At 43.6% G+C, this 17,094-nt stretch overlaps 1 protein-coding gene and 1 long non-coding RNA gene across 3 annotated transcripts; one reads left to right on the top strand and one right to left on the bottom strand.

Moving 5' to 3' along the window:
- The first annotated feature begins 19 nt into the window (after positions 1–19).
- On the top strand, positions 20–16,600 carry DNAAF1 (dynein axonemal assembly factor 1). Of its 2 annotated transcripts, XM_053270801.1 has the most exons (14): positions 20–254; positions 1,696–1,833; positions 3,292–3,408; positions 3,717–3,840; positions 4,020–4,111; positions 5,287–5,508; positions 6,633–6,799; positions 7,573–7,694; positions 8,805–8,980; positions 9,580–9,831; positions 14,092–14,201; positions 14,341–14,409; positions 15,105–15,456; positions 15,913–16,600. In XM_053270801.1, the coding sequence occupies exons 2-14, from the start codon at positions 1,707–1,709 to the stop codon at positions 16,008–16,010; spliced, it is 2,028 nt and encodes a 675-aa protein (XP_053126776.1). In that variant the 5' UTR covers positions 20–254; positions 1,696–1,706; the 3' UTR covers positions 16,011–16,600. The 2 variants fall into 2 exon arrangements, with proteins under 2 accessions (XP_053126776.1, XP_053126777.1); XM_053270802.1 differs by lacking the exon at positions 5,287–5,508.
- LOC128334266 (uncharacterized) lies at positions 9,058–12,135 on the bottom strand. Its single transcript, XR_008311237.1, has 3 exons — positions 12,081–12,135; positions 11,778–11,917; positions 9,058–9,398 (listed from the first exon to the last, which is right to left on the bottom strand). It is a non-coding gene; the product is annotated as an uncharacterized LOC128334266 (long non-coding RNA).
- Positions 16,601–17,094: the final 494 nt, after the last annotated feature.

The following is a 17,094-nucleotide window of genomic DNA, read 5'->3' as shown; positions in this document are numbered from 1 at the left end:
CTTGGAAACGCGGGCTAGGAGGGGCGGGGCTCGTCCGGGCCGCTTCCCTCGCCCGCGTGTGCGCATGCTCGAGGCCGTGCTGGGGGGGCGGTGCGTCGCCATGGTGACGGGAGACGCCGCTTGGAAGAGCCGTTGAAACGGGAGAAGCGAGGGCGGGACGGGGGAGCCGAGACAGGATGGCGCTGGCGGCCCCCCGAGGGGCATAAAACACTGGAGAAGAGAGGGGAGAGGACGGCTGTAGGCAGCTAGCAAAGGTAAAGTGTGCCGTCAAGTCGGTGTCGATTCCAGCGGCCACAGAGCCCTGTGGTTGTCTTGGGTAGAATACAGGAGGGGTTTGCCATTGCCTCCTCCCGCGCAGTATGAGATGCCTTTCCGCATCGCTGCCGTCCGATATAGTACCAACGGGGATTCGAACCGGCAACCTCCTGCTTGCTAGGCAAGTCATTTCCTGCTGTGCCATTAGGTGCTGTGCCATTAGTGACCCCCATATGGAGCAGGAGAGACTTGTGGGGACGGACAGATCTGTCCATTTCTGAGGCAAGGGGGCAGAAGCCTGTCTAGAAGCCACACCTGAAAGCCCTTCCCTCGCTCCCCATCTTAGTTATTATGTGGCATTAAACCACAGCGAATTGGTGGGGGGGAGGGAAATGCACTCTGTATATGCTCAGAGGAAACCTTCAGAGGGGTCACCATATTCACTTGGTTAATTTCTATTTGCCTCTTCCTCCACGGGACTCAGAGCAGTGTACATGATCCCTCAGCGCCCCTACTTGGCTATATGTGGGGCATAGGGGACTAGCTTCTTCTGGTTGCTGGTGGTGAGAAGAGCCCGGGTTTTGAACTCTTCTTCCTAGAGCAGCAGGAGTTCCCCTCACTGGGTCCGCAGAGGTTGCTGAACTCTTAACTTCCATCATGCCCAGCCACAGGCTGCTATGGCTAGGGGTGGTGGGGAATTTTGGTCTGGCAACATCTAGGGACCCATAGCTGGAACTCTGGTGGAAATGAACACATCTCATGGTGGGGTGGGCGGGTGACAGCTGCTATTGCTATGATTATTAACCTGCTATTAATTATGGGAGGGGGCTGTGCAGCAAATTGATCATATACTCTGGTAGAAATTAACAGATTAATGTTGCTTAATAGGTGTTGCTAGATAATGTTGGACTACAGTTCCCATGATCTCCAGCTGCAATGTCCTGGGTGTTGTGGCTGGGGGTGATGAGAGTTGTAGTCCAATGACATCTGGGGACCCAAGGTTGGGAATCCCTGCTCTAGAGGAATAGGGGGCAGATGGCCTCAGGGGCTGGCTGATGTCAAAGGTAAACAACATAGTCCAGGTTTCCAAATAATAAACGTATTTATTTATTACGTGTATAGGGAAGAGCATCTAAGGTTCCAAGTTCCCTCCCTGGCACCTCTAAGACAGGGCTGAGAGAGACTCCTTCCTGCAACCTTGGAGAAGCTGCTGCCAGTCTGTGAAGACAGTACTGAGCTAGATGGACCAATGGTCTGACTCGGTATATGGCAGCTGCCTATGTTCCTAGACTGCCTAAGTCTTTTTAGCTTAAATGACTTGAATATTTCACTTCAGTCATTTTCCATCCCTGTTTTGCCTTTGTTAAAACAAGCACAAAGCCAACAAGAACAGGGCCAGTGGGAAACTTGCTGCAATTTTCTTGAACTTTGTCTCAATAGGAGAACATAAAATGCATCCACCCAATGAAGAACCTGAGTCAGGAAAAGCTGCAACAGAGGTGGGGAATGTTCAAGAGATGAAGGACTGTGGACAGGTAGACACCCTCGCCAACAATGAGGACAGCTTAGCAAAAGCAGGTAGTTCTGCCATGAAAAGCTGCACATACATGTTTTGAATATCATACAGTTGGTTTGGCAAAGCTGTTAACATCAGCTTTTATTTCTTTCTGTCATGGCTACCTACAAATCTTGTCTAAAGGTAAAGTTGTGTTTACTTTTATCTTGTCTAGCCTTTTAAAAAGAGAGCTAAACAGACTGCCTGCCTCAGCTGCAACAATGCCCTGTCTTTTTTCTCAACTTCTCACAATTTCCTTTTTAAATTATAAATTCTGCAAATTATTTGCAGACTGTACACTTTGCACCATACATGCAGATATGCATCATGATGTTCATCCAGTTACCCCAGAATCTGATACTTACATCTGATGTAAATAAGCAGGGATGTGGGGTTTTTTGAAACTTTTGAACTGGAAATTTTCCTATGCAAATTTTCCTCATTGCAGAGGCAAACACTCCTGGCATAGTCGGCACCAAGCAGTACTTGCTTTTTCAGGGGTGGGTGAGTGGGGTGTTCTGCAAATAAGATAAGGGAAGCTTCAGAATCTCCAGCAGTGTGCAAATGGGATGCAAGAAAGATGGAGGCAACCAGGAATTGATGCAACCCAGTGCTTGCAGAGGGGAAGAGGCAATTTTCTCTGATCTCCTCCCTCTGAAGCCCACCATTTATCACATGTGAATATTTGATAGGATTTTTAGCAGTTGGGATCAACATTTTGATATTAATGAAGTGATATTATCTAACACTTATATTTGATTAAATTGTGGTATCATGATCTAAGCTATTTATATATTTGCATTTACAGTTTTCATTTGGGGTTCTTTTTTGCATCATTGATCATCACCAAAATGTGTGCCAGATGGTTGTGACCATCAGGGTGATGCACAGTGGGCTTCAGAGGGAAGGGAAAGTTGAAAATTGCCCCTTTCCTTGCTCAAGCGATTGCGCAGCAGGTGTGATCTAGAACTTGCACTGCTGCACCTGTGCAGTGCTACATGTCAGCCAATGAATTTTTAGAAATGAAAAAAATTCCTATGGCAAAATAAAGGAATTTTTTCCACCCCATGTCTTTTTGAATATGTGTGGATTTTCTCTTCTGGGGCCTTCCTCTTTAGCTTTGCAGTACCCAAAGTTAGAATTATTCCATATGGAAAATCATAATCTTACCCACTGCATTTTTTCTTCAGTGGAGTTCCTGATATGGGATGACTGATGTCAGAATCTTGGCTAGTATGAATTGTAACCATGTAATTTTGGGTTTGTTATGAAGCGACTAACAAATAAAATGTATGTATGTTTTTTGTTTTGTTTTCTGTTCCCATAGTTGCCAATGAAATTCTAACTAAGCCAGGGCTTTATCCATCTTTTGATGGCTGAATTACATTATCTTTCGTAAAATCTTCATTGTAACTGAAGACAAAACTATACATTGCTAACTAGACTTCTAGCAAACAGCTTTCTATCTTTCTGAATTTTAGAACTTCCACCACAACTGCCAGAAGGAGCGCAAAGGCTGGAAAAAGGAATTGAGAGTATGGACCATAAGGAGCAGAAACTGGAAACTGCAAAGAATGACTACGGTAATGGAGAACCAGGTAATTACAGAGACAAACAACACTACAATCCAGCCTCAGAAGGGTGAACTAACATGCCCATGTTACTCTCCCATCAGGGCCACATACAGGTCAGTGTTGATGTTGCCTGGCCAGTCCCTGACTGAGGTTTTAGGGAGTTGTTCTTTTGCTTGGCTGGCAAGAAAAGTAGAGTGCTTGCCACAGAGTCAGATTACTGTACTGGGTGCCACACATAGTTTTTGGATCCTAGTTTGAACTGAATTTCTTTAATCTCCACATTTAAAATTCACACCCTTCAAAATGTTTTATTTTCACATGTAATGCTAAAGTGCCGAAGAGAGACACCTCTGTGATTAACACTCATCAACAGAATGAACAGAAATCAAATGGTAATCATAAGCCAGGAACTGACTCATCCTGTGAAAAATCAGAACTGGAACGAGGTCGTATTAGGTAATTTAGTATATCTGTTGGTATTCTTTACAAGTGTATCTGAATAGCTGTTGTAAAGCATCTTTTTGTTAATACATTAGGTACTTTCCAGCTAATGGATTGTTGTAAAGCGGATACTATGGCTATTTACAGAAAGCTGCTAGGACATGTGTTATAACTCCCTCTTGTTAATATTTTAGAATGACCAAAAAGCTACTTAAGGATCTGTGCAAACAGCATAAGTTATACTCAACCCCATGCTTGAATGACACCCTCTATCTCCATTACAAAGGTAAGGGGTAACAGCTGCAAACTGTAATGTAACAAAGTGGCAGATGTGAAAACTGTAAGGATAGAGAAATGTTCTGTCAAAATATTGAAAGAGAAGATTGAACTGGGGCAATCTATAGGAAAATATGTTAAGAATCAACATATTCTTAAGGACCGTATTCATATTCAGAATATCTAATTTCAGAATCAGTTGCACACATCCACTACTTTCATCTGAAGTAGAAAGTAGGATAGTGAAACTGGTTCAAAGCCAGGTGTCCACAGATCAACACGCCCGGGGCATGTGCCTCTGTCCTTGTGAGGAAGAGGATGCTCAGCAACATTCAGTTCCCATCTTGGGAGAGCACTTGTCTGTACAGTGGAAAAGAAACACCATATAGGATATTTCAGGGGACAGCAAATACTCCTGCTGTTTCTCATTGTCTTCAAAACACAGTGCAGATAAGGAGTTCCAGGGAGCTTGGAAGAAGGGAGGAGATGTGCTTAGATGAGTGGTTGTTATAGCATTCTCTGACTATATTTTTGGCTTACACAGAGGAATGGGGTACAAACGTGCATACAGCAATGTTGTTTTGTAAAGTAGCTGGAAAGCTGATTGTGGATAAAGGCAGGATCAGAGTGCTCAAAAGGGAGCAAGTCAAGTCACGTTTCTTAGAAAACAAGGGCTAAGGTTATTAAATGACAGAAGCACACAAGGAGGCTCTCCACACGAGCAGTGTGGTGAGCCTTACCGGGCTCTGTGGGGAGAGCAGGCTTAGAAAATCCTGGCTGGGAAGAAAGGCTGCAAGGAGGGGACATGATGGATGTGGAAAGGGTTCAGCAACCTTCTCTCAACTTCTGGTCCCTCACTTTAAGTTGCATCCCCACCCTGTTTTGCAGAACCACCTGACTTCTAAGACATGGGTCATGCCTCCATAGGAGCCAGAGAGGTGTAATCATTACGAATGTCAGCCTAGGACCAGAGAGGTCAAGGTTCAAATCTCCACTCAGGCATGAAGCCTACTGGGTGATCCTGGGCCAGTCACCCTCTCTCAGCCAAACCAACCTCACAGGGTTATTGTGAGGAGACAGGCAGAAGAGAAGCTCACAGTTTCTTGGTTTCATCAAAGGAAGCTAGAATGGATTGCTTTTCCTTAGGGCCCTCCAAAATCCTCAGCTGCATTTTTGCCCCTCTAGGGTTTGATCGTCTGGAGAACCTTGAAGAGTATACAGGACTGAAGTGTCTGTGGCTGGAATGCAATGGCTTGACAAAGATTGAGAATCTGGATGCACAGACAGATCTGCGTTGCCTTTATCTGCAGCTCAATTTGATTCATAAAATTGAGAACCTGGAGCCCTTGCAAAAGCTGGACTCTCTCAACCTCAGCAATAATTATGTCAAGACTATTGAAAACCTCTGTAAGAATCTCTATGCCCAGGGAAATATAATCCCCTTCCTAAATGCCACCTGACCTGCAGTGCAATGCAAGTCCCACTGTGTTCAGTTATTGGGGAGTAAATCCTATTGAACTCAGTGAAACTGACTTGGAGTAAACCTGGTGAGATTGGATTGTTAGTGTTGTGGTCAGAAATTTATGCAGTGATCATGTGTCAAAATACAGAGCAAAAGGTTTACCTAACAGTTTCTGAGAGGCCTCTGTGAAGGCAAACCCTCAAATTTGCTCATTTTAACTCAACAAGGAGTATTTAGTCTACCCACTCACGCTGAGCTAAATCATTATGATCATATACTTTAAATGTTCAAGGAAAGCAGTGCTGCTATCTCATGCAGCCTACTGCTAACTGTAGAATAAGAGTAGTTTCCCTCGCAGCTAATCTAAATTCCCCACCCTTAAGTAGACCCATTGCCTCTTGAATTTAACGTATACATCACTAATATCAGTTTTATGCTAGGGCATTTTAAATGTCCTGAGTTCCCAACTTTGGTCCCTAGATGTTGTAGGACTACAACTCCCATCACCCCATCCACTTGCCATTGTGGCTGGGAATGTTGGGAGTTGTAGTCCAACCATATCTGGGGACTCAAGGTTGAGAACCCCTATATTGGGGCAATTTGGATTGAAGACTATCCATTCTCTAGGATTGAAGTGGGCCCATATTTCATGCCACTTATGATTATGCCACACCAGTGCCTAGTCCTGGACAATTCTGCAGTCTGTGTTACTATAATAAACAATGAAATGTCTTCAAATACTATGATACAATTCCTTTTTAAAATGGTGGCACTTGATCTGTGTTGATAACACTGTTATAACTGTGAACGACTAAAAAGAAGAAGATTGCTACCCCAAATATTCTTAAATTAAACTTCTAAAACTTTAAATTTGACTGTGAAATATTGTCCCCTCTCATAACTCAGTTCTGAAAAGGCACCCCTGACTGGGCTATAATAGTTTCGAGTCAGTAGCTTTTTTGTCCTTGGTGGGACATTTATATGGCAATGCTAAGTACATTTTTGGGAGTCCCCTTCATTCTGCAGAGGAGATTGTCCGCATTAATTGTCTCTGATTGTTGTCCAACAGCTTGCCTGAAAGTTCTGCACACTCTGCAGCTTGCTCACAATAAGTTACAAACCGTTGAAGACATACAGCACTTGCAGGAATGCCCCAGTATAAGCGTTCTTGACCTCTCTTTCAACAAGCTGGACAATCCGGACATTCTAAATGTCCTGGAGACCTTGCCGGATTTGGTAAGCAAAATATAGCTCAGGATTCCATCACTGGCCATTTTGTGAGGTACAATGTGACCTTGGTTGGTGGTACTCTTTCTATGTTAGAGGAAGGAGTCTGAGTTAAAGGAGTCTGCTATATCTAGTGCCCCAGGCATTAATCTGGCATAATAGGCAGTGGGGTTGGGGTGGGAAAGGAAGTTATTATAACACCCTAGAATGAGCAAGCAACAGAATCTAGGAAGGGGCTTTGAAGATAGGAGCAGGCTTAATTCTGGGGAAGTGGGAGGCATCCAGGGCAGGGCATAGGTTCAGATCCTTTCCTAGTCATGTCCCTTCACTTTCTCCCAAACAAGTGCGTGATCATCTTAACTTCTGTGTGGATAGTGAGGGCTAGTTTAGCAGTGAGAGCAAAACCAGATTTGCCTGGCACTCACTTAACAGGGATTCTGCAGAGCAAAGCAGCTTGTCTTTGTATACAGAGTGCATATATAAACTGAGCCAAAGGGTCATGAACATTTTTGTACCCCCTGAATAGTTCTGCTTTGTCAGTTTTTGCACGGGGGTTCACTCAAAAGGGTGCAGATGTATTCTCTGGAAAGGAGTCAATGCTTCTCCATTGCCAAAGAATGCCGGCTCATGTGTGCCATGGTTTCCTCAGCAATGAGGTGTGGCCTGCCTTCTCCACATCAGTTCAAGTTTCTTTGGTTCCAAGTTGGATTGACATGGTGTAGAAAAGGAATTTCTGCCATCTCCTACTTTTTAATGAAAAGCTCTTTTGCTTCCTTTTGCAGCGTGTGTTGAATTTAATGGGAAATGGAGTAATTAAGAAAATTACTAATTATAGAAGAACACTTACTATTCGATTAAAACATCTGACATATTTGGATGACAGGCCAGTTTTTCCAAAGGACAGGTAAATCAAGGGGGGGGGGGGGCGGTGTGAAGAGTCACCCTTCCTTGGCAAATCTGATGTCCTATTAATGATACCTTTACTTCTGGCTATCTGGTTTGTATTAGCAACTTGCTTTGTGGGATTGTTGAAAGGCTAAACAAGTCCCAGCACTAAATCTCTGATCCTAACACACACCTGGCCAGTTCATACATCTGACAGTCCCCAACTAGTCTCTAGTTGGAGGTCACATGAGGATTCTGTTTGTCTCTGTAGAAGCTGAGGTGGTTCACATGGGTGGGTGTGGGGGAGGAAGGCTGCACTTCACTCACCTTTCCCCCAGATGACTGCTGGGAGCGCGGACTGTGCTCCCAGACAAGCGATCACTAGAAAGCTAGGATGACGTGTCCTGGCCTCCACATATCCCACAATGCGCCACGTGTATTGGGGGATTCCCCCAGGAGACGGGTAGTCTAGGCTAGGGTTGCCATATTCTGGCTTTTCAAATCCAGGTGCCTAATTTGCATATTATGTAAATTGGCTTGAAAATAATTCTTGAGCAGAATAGTGACTGCACATTTTGCTCCATAACTCCACTTATACAAGGGCTAGAGCTTAGCTTTTTTAAAAAAAATGAAAGCTGAATCTGGCTGGGCTAAGTCATCTGGGTGAGATGCTTAAAATCTGGGTGAAACCCGGGATTTCTGAGGGCATGACAACTCTAGTCTAGGCATCCGTCTCTCACACAACCATGGAGCCTGGGTTAAGGGAGCGCCCGTGCCCTTAGCCCAGACTAAAAGCTGGGCTACAAAGCCAGGCTAGGCTGCCCCGCTGAGATCAGTACCCCAGCAGTTCTCACATGCAGCCTAACCCAGGCTGGCCTCCCTAGCCTGAGTTAGGCTGTTCATGAGAACGGCCTCACTGTGTATCTGTCACTCTGATTGTGGAGGTAGTATTTTTACCCTGCCCACAAGGGGAGACACTTGGTTCATATTAATGACATTTCCCTGCAAGTTTGGCCAACTAGTGAGCCTGACGGGAGCTCCTGGAGTATGGAAGCTGCCAAATGTCTGAACTGGCCCACCATATAGAAATAAGGTCTGCAAAGATGGAAATTTTGTCTGTTCCCATCAGGGCCTGTGCAGAAGCCTGGGCTAAGGGTGGCCGTGAAGCTGAGAAAAATGAAAGGGACACGTGGGAATCCAAAGAAAGGAAGAAGATCCAAGACAGTATTCATGCTCTCAATGCAATCCGGCGAAGAGCTAGAGAGAAGAAGAGCCAAAGAGAAATGGAAGAAGCTGTCAAAGAAGGTTTGTGCTTAAGCTTCTGAACAAACGTACTGTGCCACAGGGCCACTTTGGAAGGTAGCCAGGAGAGATTTCAGAGATTTAAGGACAGAGTAATTTTATTTTTGTTAACATTTCTTGTCCACTGTTGATGACCCAGCAGGTCGCAAATTAATAAAAGCAATACCTATAAAAGAATAAAATTATCATCAAATCCTATTAAAACAAAACTGCTTACAGAAGAACATCAGACCATACCAAATGCCTTCTAGAAGAGGAGAGGATGGTCAGATCTCAGTTCATTTCTGTCTTTAAAATGGCAGGTTTGAACTTGGAGTAGCCAGCAGCTCATTCTTGAGAGTTTCCTCAGGCCTCCCAACATGGATTGGGATAACAAATACTTCTTCATCCCATTAATGTTTTGATACAACGGTGTTGTTCACTGCAAATACAAGGATTATAATTACTTGTAGGTAAACCCATTTAGAAATCCCATTGAAATGGGATTAATTTCAATGAAAAATAAATCCCATTGAAATTAAAAGGAGAAGTCAGTGGGGATGTCAAGTAAATTTAGTCAGTACATCAGCCATTAACTTTTCTTGGATATTGGTCTGTTCTAGGGAAAAGTCCCTCTTCAGGCAACACCACCATGAGACACGATAGCGGAGAGGCTTTCGGTACTTTGGAAGAGTTGGAAACAAAGCAAAAGATTGAGAATTTTGTAGATGGCAGCATGGCTGCCTTGGAGGAAACTCTGGCTACTGCAGCAACTTCAGGAGCTCAGCTGGACAGCCCAGAAAAGGATAATCTGGGTAACACACCACAGATGGCACCAGGACCAAGTCTGGGCACCTCTTTGACCATCACAGAAGGTAATGACAGCATAGGAACATAGGAAGCTCCCTTCTACTGAGTCAGACCATAGGTGCATCTAGCTCAGTGTTGTCTACACTGAGTGGCAGTGGCTCTCCCAGCTCTACCTGGAGATGCCAGAGAGTGAACCTGGGACCTTCTGCATGCAAGCATTTAGATGCTGTTCCATGGAGTAGACACCTGGGAACATAGGAAGCTGCCATATACCGGGTCAGTCCATCTAACTATTGTCTACATAGGCTGACAGCAGCTTCTCCAAGGGTGCAGGCAGGAATCTCTCTCAGCCCTATCTTGGAGATGCTGCCAGAGAGAGAGAACTTGGAACCTTCTCCATGTAAGCATGCTATTCTCTTCCCAGAGTAGCCCCATCCCCTGAGAGGAAGACCTTACAGTGCTCACACAGATAGTCACCCTATTCAAATACAAACCAGGGTGGACCCTACTTAGCAAGCATAAATTGTCCTCTTTACTCTCTCAAGACCAAAAAACCCACAAATGAAAAAACCGTGTGGAAAGAAGAAAAATGCATTGGAGAACTAATGAAATTGATTTTTTTTTTACTCTTAAGTCACAAAGAATAATATAGAATATCAATATACTCACTATAAATATAAGAAACATAAATTACAAGATAAATAACTATGAACAAAAATATATATGAGGTTATAAACAATAATAATGCAAAAACTATATAAAGCAAAAAATATATTAAAGCTATACATAAACATTGATGAGTATTCCAGTATCCAAAGAATAAAAGTCCATAATTAGGTGGAAAAATCCATCCGTTGTTGAAGGAGAGTTGAAAGCAGTGAAGTCCCTCACAAATATGTCATGAATAGATGAAGGTGAACTCTTGGAGATGCAATGATGTAAAAGGAGAAGCTGGACTTCTTGCATGGTCCCAGTGGAATAAATTCCTTCAGTAATTCACTCCAAACAGAGTATTAGTCTTGTAAAAATCTTCATGGGTCTCCCATATGTAGGATAAATAATAAGCTTTACTCCTTATTCCAAGGTTTTAACAAGTAAAACTTAGATAGGCATATTCAAATATTCCAGGGTATAATCAAAACAGTCCTTGAAAAGCTGTCTAGATATCAGCTATTTTCGCATGTGCTTCATCATGAAGGACTATAAAAACATATAAATAGCACTATAATATCTATTTAAAAATATACATACAAACACTCCATGCTGAGGCTTCATGAAAATATATCTTACCTATAGGTAAATGTAGGACTTTCTTCAAAGACTTGAACTTTATCTCTGTTGCTTCCCTACTAAATATACTCCATACATATACCTTATGTAATTACCCATAAGGCTTGATAATGCATCATCATACTGGCTCTGATGTATATCAGATGGAGATTTAATTATGCTTAGTCATTCTGACTCTAATGCATACCAGATGGATGCTAGTAAGAAAGTAAATTTACTCACACAAAAAACTTACAAGCAAAATTACTTACTAAAGAAAACCAAGTTCATACAAGCACTAAACTTTCAGGTACAATATCAAGTTCAAATGCTGCTTCACACCAAATAGAGCTAGCTCCCAATTATCCATGTAACACCAGACATCACTTAAAAAGTAAATTTACTTGCAAGGAGAAATATTTCTCCTCCCAAAGCTACAATATATGTAATAAAACAAACAAGCAAAACCAGATGGTCTGGGTGAAGATTAAACTTCACATTCCTATCATCAATTCCCAGAGTAATAAGCCTATCTCTGAATTCAGTAGTAAACTACTAAAACAGAAGCAACCCCTATAATAGCAGATATGGGCTAACTGTCAAGATATGTTCGTGAAACCTACAAAAGACCAGCAATCCTCCCACTCCTGCAGACAAAGACAAGTGCAGTCATGGTACTGGGCCAAACCCCATCCTGAGGTTGCTAGATAAGACAGACAGACAGACACACACACACACACACCTGTCACGGGATTGGGAACCTCAAGACTGCCTTGCAAGGTGTAGTTCCATTAAGAAAGAGGTGAATGTAGAACCCAGAAGTCCTCATGTTTTCACCATCTTTTCTGGCACAATTTTCAGGAGAAAAAGGTAGTATAGTAGCTGAAAGAGGAAACCAGGAGATCACCAGCTCAGGTCTCACCTCAGCCATGAATGCCTTAGGCAGTCTAAGGCAAGGCACACGCACACAGACACCACCCCCACTGTCCATCGCCATTTTCACCCCCACCTAGAGCCTTATAAATTATATATATATGACTCCTACCAGAGCCAGAGGAGCAGTGGGGAGTTCACAGAGGTTGAATCCTTGTCTGTCAGGGATTCACAGTAGGCTGCCACCACTTTATATTGATGTGGGAAAACCCACTCTCCACCTAAGATTCCAAGGCGGGGGGGAGTTAAAGTGGCAAAACCCTCCCAAACATGGCTAAAAAGGTGTGTGACTAAGGCAGGGAGAGTTGTAAGAGTTTTCATTAAACCAGGAGACTCAGATTCCAAGCAATACAGGAAAGAAAAATAAGTTCCCTCATGAGTCTAATTGAACTGGTCCTAACTTGTTCCCATTTCCCCAGCATCTCTAAGCCAGCTGCTTCCTCAGGGCACTCCTGGGACAGAACGAACCAGCAGAGCAAAGCATTCTCTTCTTCAGTAGGTGGCTGTGTGGGTACTTCCCATCCAGTCCTCTGGATTGATCCTTTGGTCTTGAAATTCCCAGCCTCTTTACCTTATTAGGAAAGGCCCACCCTCCCAGAAGTTGCTCTAAGTGAGGCCTAGTCCTTCCATTAAACCTTATAATCACTACAGGGGGTGGGGTAGTAATATTGGCCTATCTTACAAGCATGTTGTCAAAAACAATTCATGGATATTATCATAGTCAGTGTTACATCCTGACGCACTATAGAAATGCAAAATCTGATTGTTAGTAGAAGAAACTGACACTCATCCATTGCATTTCACAAGGACTTTGAAGGTGGCCCTCATCTTAGTTATTAAAGTCCCAGCAATGCATATTGTTAGCCTGGAGTTGTGTCTCGCAAAATGCCCATTTTAACAATATGTAGGAGGCTACCCACCCACCCCCAAAGCTTCCATATAATAGCATTCTACATCAAGGCCAGAACATTTTCAAGCTGTTGACAATGTGGCTCAATTTGTGTAGCAAGTCTTCGTGTCAGCAAGCATGCACACCAGGAACATACAGCATTGGTGTGGGGACCCTTTCTGATGATGTGCATAGTGAGTCCCATCTGTTGCAGACCATGGGGTACATTTCAAACACTCAGCATTTCAAACACTCCTTGATGTCATGCCTATTAAACAAGTTCCAAACTAGTTTAAAGGTGCAATGTAGTAAGTATTTCCTAACTGTTTAGAGACCTCTCGTAAGAAGTGTTGTTATGAGCCTTAATTAACTCAAAAGCTTGACTATGTAACCAAACAACTGCCTCATAGCCATGAAGTTCCCTGGGTGACCTTAGGCCAGTCAGTCTCTCAGCCTAAACTGTAGGGTTGTTATGAGGATCAGCAGGGCAGGGGGATGAACACTCTCCTGAGCTCCTTGGTGCAAGAACAGGACAGAAAATGCAATGACCTCACAGAAAAAAATGAACCCGGAATCCATAACTTGAAGCTAAGCCCCACTGATTTCAGCAGTGCTTGCTTCTAAGTAGCCTCAGAATTGCTACTTTAAATGTAGCTAATACAACAGCCTTTAAAAAGCAAAACACCTTAACTCAGAAGTTCCCCTCAGTGACCACTGTCCTGTGGATTGATAGGACAGAATAGTGTCAGAGCAGAAGGGTTTGTGAATGTGTCAAAAGAGAGCGATACAGATTGATCAGGAAGGTGTCAAGACCCAACATATAAAAGCAGGTTGCTTACCTGTAACTATTGATCTGGAGGTGATCTGTTGGATTCATTAGAATAATGAGTTCCACGCCTGCGCGTGAACTTCTTGGGTTGACTAGATAGCTCTTCGTGCCCGCACAACCATCCGCTCATGCCGATTTTCTGTGTATTTTGAGCTTTGTTTCTTTGATTGTACCCTTTATTTTTCTGGTAAGATCTGATTGGGCGTTTGAATTCCTTCTTATATTGGTATTTGTTGTTGTGATGTTGTGGGATAAATCAGTTTCTTGTGTTTCTTATGTACGTAGAAGATGTCATAAAAGTCTTTGCCGTATATTTCGATTTCTTGAGGGACTCCATTGTGGAGTCAGTGGTGTCATTCCCACCTGTATTGTAGACCTACTAATCCTTTTGCCTTCTTTCTTTAGTGATGCCAGTAGATAAGATGTCTACCCCAGGACCACTGGTTACTGAGCTTGCTGACTCTGCACAGATCGAATGCATTAAATTGGATGTACCGGAGAAGCTTTTCCTTGATGTATGTATGAAGACTGAGTAAGGGTAAAGGGTGGATTGTGGCCATGGTGAAGATTGTTAGCTTCACCTTTTCTCACAGGCCCACAAACTCTCTGTTTCAAAGTTTTAAAAGTTCTTCAGTAAATAGTTGTAATTTTTAGGAACTGCCTGATTTGGAAGATGTAGATGTCAATGAAATCTCACCAGGGGAGGAGATTTTCACTGGGAAGGTGAGTCCCACACCCCACCAAGTTATTTTCATTGTGTTAATGCTTTGTTGGTCCTGAGCTGTTATGGTTAACGCAGGTATATTCCTATAGTGGAAAAGAGAACCTTGGGGGGGGGGGGCAAGGATTCCCTTGACATTTTAAAATGCAACTAAGATTGCATGTGTGAACACTCACTCTCATATTGTTACACACAATGGATGTACTGCCTTTTACTCTGTTTTCGAGCTCCAGTCCGTTGGGTTATTCCTATAGTTAAAGGCTTCACCAATGCCTCACCAGACTATAGCTAGGGATTCACCAACTGCAGTAGTTAGGCTGTAGCCTGAAGCTGTATCCTCAGGATACAGCTTCACCAACCAGAGTTGGACTATAGCTGCGGTCTTCACAATATCTTTCTCCTGCAGTGTAGGAGGATATCCATAAGAATCCAGCAGAGAAGTCACAGCACCATCTCCAAACTCCCATTCCCGGGATTCTTTGGGGAAAGACAGAGCAGTTAAACTGGCATATGCAAGTGAGAAGGTTGTAGTTTAGTTAGATGACTGAACATCCTTATTACAGAGAAGCTAAACTTGTATTCTGGGAAGCAACCTGCATTTAAGCAGCATAAGGCTAGAGCATCACTTCTGTGGAAGCAGATATTCCTCCTTCAGTGGAGGACGGTATCTGGGTTACTGGCTATTTCTTGTTTATAGGCGACCTGTCCTCCAAAGATTGAAGTGATTTCTGAAGAAAGTGATGGCAGAGATTACACATCTGAGGGAAACATTACCACCACTTTAGGGAACACAGAGGCAGAGGGGATCCCAACCACTATCTTTTCAAGCATACACAAACTGCCACAAGACAACTCAAAGGAAGCCAGAAGACCCTTCGTAGCAGACCTTCTAGCACAAGAAGTAGTCCTGGAAACTAACGTAGAGCCAGCCAAGCCTTTGAAAACTTTGATTGAAGAGATTACGCCAGATCCTGGGGAATCATCAGTGAAGCCATCCACACACGAGGAAACGGATGAACCAGAAGTTGTGGGAAACAAAGAACACCAAGGTATAACCTGGTGAATGTATTCACAGATACGAAGGAAGAGACCTGATATTGTGAGTGTGGAAGTGAGGGGGTGGGGGAGAGGGAGAGAGAACCTCCATTGTGGTCACTGGGCCCATAACATCTCCCACAACCCTTCCCCAGACCACCCATTTGCTCTTAGATGGGCAACCTTGCCTCTTTCCAGGACCATCCCTTGACAGCATGGCTGGCTTATAATCATAGCATGTGTGCAGCTGAAGTCCAACCACCTTTCTTTTGCAAGCAAGTCTCATGATTTCAGGGGTACTTAAGGAAGTGTTCAGTGTGGATGAGTTTGTGTGTGCCAGCTGTGTGGGCTTGAGGAGTAGTATTACACCCATGAAGCAGCCTTTTCCCCCTTTGCCCTTGGAAACAAAGCTGTCTTCAGTCGATTTTTAAGTGATGTCAAAAGCAAACTCTTATTTCACTTCTCAACAGGGACCCTTGCGCAGGCAGGAGATCTGGGGGAGCTAGAAGATGCAGGATCCTGTCATATGCTTGAAAACCATGAGGACCAAGAGTATGATTTGGACTAAGCCATGCAAGAGATACAGACTGAGCTCTTGGCAATGGCTCCTTAGCGCAACAATACCGCAGTGGGTGGAATCCCCACAGTCACCTCATTTTGTGTCTTTGGGCACATGGGCGCTTTTCAGCAGAGGGACTTCCATGTCGACTAGTGGCTAGCAAAGCCGTGCCTTTTCCAGCAGCCAAGCATTGCTGCTACCCTGCTGGGTGATAGCTCAAGAGAGAGGCACCACAATGAATATAGGGGTGTTAGGGTCATACGTGCTCAGCAGGACCAAGAGTGCCCATGTCACTGTGAAAGCTCCGCATCTCTGAGCCAGATGGCCAGTGTTTATATATGAATTTAGTTTTCAGTTTCTTATATCTTTGTAGAGGTTCTATTACTATCAGCAGGATCCAGCCAAAATGAAGCACAGTTAGGCGCCATTCGTGTTGGTGAGAGAACTGGCATGTTGATCACTTGGCTATGAAAGCAGTGGGATTTAAGGATGCTTCACTGTGGCTGGATCAGGCCCCATGTTTCCAGCATGTCTTTGCTTTTTAATTTGCTTGTTTCAGTTACATGTTTACTTTGTTTTATTAAATGTTTTTATTCTCAGCTTCTTGCAGCATTAATGTATCTTACTTACGGAGGAACATACATCAGAATGTTATAGAGACCCTCATCACCTCACCCTTTCATTCTTGAGCATGGTAAGGGAATTACTGGGCCCTTTCCAGCCTAGTCAGCTCTACAAACACTTTTTATATGTACTGCCTCAACCCCACTTCCAACCCAGGAAGGAAGCTGGAAAGCAGTGCCGCTGAAGTGAGACTGACTCTTGTTCATGGCTACTCGAGAGAAGCTTTGTACTTGCTCTAATGCTGAGGCTCCTCTGGTCTGGCCCTAGATCTTATCTTTGGTTCATTCTTACAGCACTGCTGTCTTGCAGATAGGCTGTACTGCATGTGTCTGACAACTATGCTAAAGGGTCACAAATTAAGTTGGCAGTAAATTGTCATTTTAAAAATGTTTAATGAACAAGGGGCTTTATGCCTCAGTTGTTTCTCTTTCCATGCACCCTTGGAGATCAAAGATTGTTGGCATACAGA

The sequence above is a fragment of the Hemicordylus capensis genome, chromosome 9, assembly GCF_027244095.1.
Source record: "Hemicordylus capensis ecotype Gifberg chromosome 9, rHemCap1.1.pri, whole genome shotgun sequence".
NCBI classification, from domain to species: Eukaryota; Metazoa; Chordata; class Lepidosauria; order Squamata; family Cordylidae; genus Hemicordylus; species Hemicordylus capensis.
This window is presented reverse-complemented; position numbering and strand designations above follow the sequence as displayed.

What these genes read in the sequence shown, in the direction of transcription:
- DNAAF1 (XM_053270801.1), top strand. Translation starts at nt 1,707, where the DNA reads ATGCATCCACCCAATGAAGAACCTGAGTCAGGAAAAGCTGCAACAGAG. An exon ending in TGGAGACCTTGCCGGATTTG is followed by an intron (nt 6,800 to 7,572) that starts GTAAGCAAAATA and finishes TTCCTTTTGCAG; the next exon opens with CGTGTGTTGAATTTAATGGG. An exon ending in GGAAGAAGCTGTCAAAGAAG is followed by an intron (nt 8,981 to 9,579) that starts GTTTGTGCTTAA and finishes GGTCTGTTCTAG; the next exon opens with GGAAAAGTCCCTCTTCAGGC.